At 35.3% G+C, this 1,309-nt stretch overlaps 1 protein-coding gene across 1 annotated transcript; it reads left to right on the top strand.

The window, feature by feature from the left end:
• Positions 1 to 49: 49 nt before the first annotated feature.
• Positions 50 to 880, top strand: LOC108357118 (uncharacterized). The gene is made up of 2 exons (XM_017608210.1): positions 50 to 253; positions 689 to 880. The coding sequence occupies exons 1-2, from the start codon at positions 50 to 52 to the stop codon at positions 878 to 880; spliced, it is 396 nt and encodes a 131-aa protein (XP_017463699.1).
• The last annotated feature ends 429 nt before the right edge of the window (positions 881 to 1,309 follow it).

The raw sequence follows: 1,309 nt of genomic DNA, 5'->3' as shown, positions 1-1,309 counted from the left end.
ACAACATCCACTTTGTGTGGAACACTATGAAGTTGATGTACATTGGTCTATGCTCTTGAATTTGGCATACATTTTACGTTTGGAGTGGAATAGTTGTGTAAAATATATTGAATCAAACAGCAATCCCTTGGCGATAGTGGACCTCAACGAAAGTACTGATGATGCCGATTATGTTACAAACTCGCAGATCGATGCCATCGAGTTGACATACATACGTTGTCATCAATATTTGGCCAATAAATTGAATAATGAGGTGTATATAAAGCACAATGCATTTTTGCTGGGGCTTAGTACCGCATTCAATACAAGTTTACCATATTAAAATGGAATTTATTTTCATTTTTATGCAGTGCTTCAGTTGAATTATAAGTTATTGTTGAAATTTTCAAAACATTAATTAATGGAGAACTAAAATATGTGAATACTTTTTGGTATTGCTTTAAATAATTGAAATACAAAGTGTTAAATACGTATTCGACCTTTTTTAATTCATAATTGGACCTCTAAAAAAANCTTAGAAGAAATGCAGGATCTCTATGGGCGCTCGATTATATTAGCTTTTATATTATCACTGCTGGCTGAGATTTATCGTTTGCGTGCAGGCTATAAAGGCAACTTGATGGCAGATGATCAGTGAACTGAGCATCTTTCTTGAAAATCAATTATAATATAAAAACAAACACGCGAGTTGCTACAAATTGCCGCCTCAAATGCGGACAGCGATTGTGATCGACATGTAGAGCAATTTCTCAATGGTAAAATCGATGTACAAACATTTTTAAATAATTATACGCATTCAAAGAAAGTAAGCGCCGAACGCAAAGCCAAAGAAGAGCGCTTGGGTCACCAACTTAGCGCATTGGAACGTGCCGGCATTTAAAAAATAGCTAATATTAGACAAATGGTATTGTAAAGTAGCTATTAGACATGGCAAGAGCGAGTAGTTTCGAAAAGTCTGGCACACTCAAGAATTTCCAAAAGAGTTTGCGGAAGCAGATATAAGCCGTGCTCAGAAATGCATCAACAAAACATTAGTCGCTTTTATTACCACGCTTTATCAACTTGTTTGTTTTTATATTATAATTGATGGATCCAATATGCGCAACCCCGGTTAAATACCGAATTGAAATTTATGCCGATTTCGTTTTTGCCAAGAAATGCAACCTTCTCTTTGCCAAACACAGCCACATCTAGTATTTAAAGTGACTTTGGAAAGCAGTTATTAATTTTCGAAAATAGAACTTTCTGATACAACTCTTTAGGCGGATTCACCGTTCGTGTCCGGACACTTTTTGTTAGTAATTTTACT

This window comes from Rhagoletis zephyria, unplaced genomic scaffold, assembly GCF_001687245.7.
Source record: "Rhagoletis zephyria isolate East Lansing unplaced genomic scaffold, Rhagoletis_zephyria_1.1 Rzeph_scaffold_70830, whole genome shotgun sequence".
Taxonomy (NCBI): Eukaryota; Metazoa; Arthropoda; class Insecta; order Diptera; family Tephritidae; genus Rhagoletis; species Rhagoletis zephyria.
Note: the sequence above shows the minus strand (reverse complement) of the source record. Positions and strands in the feature narration are given on the sequence as shown.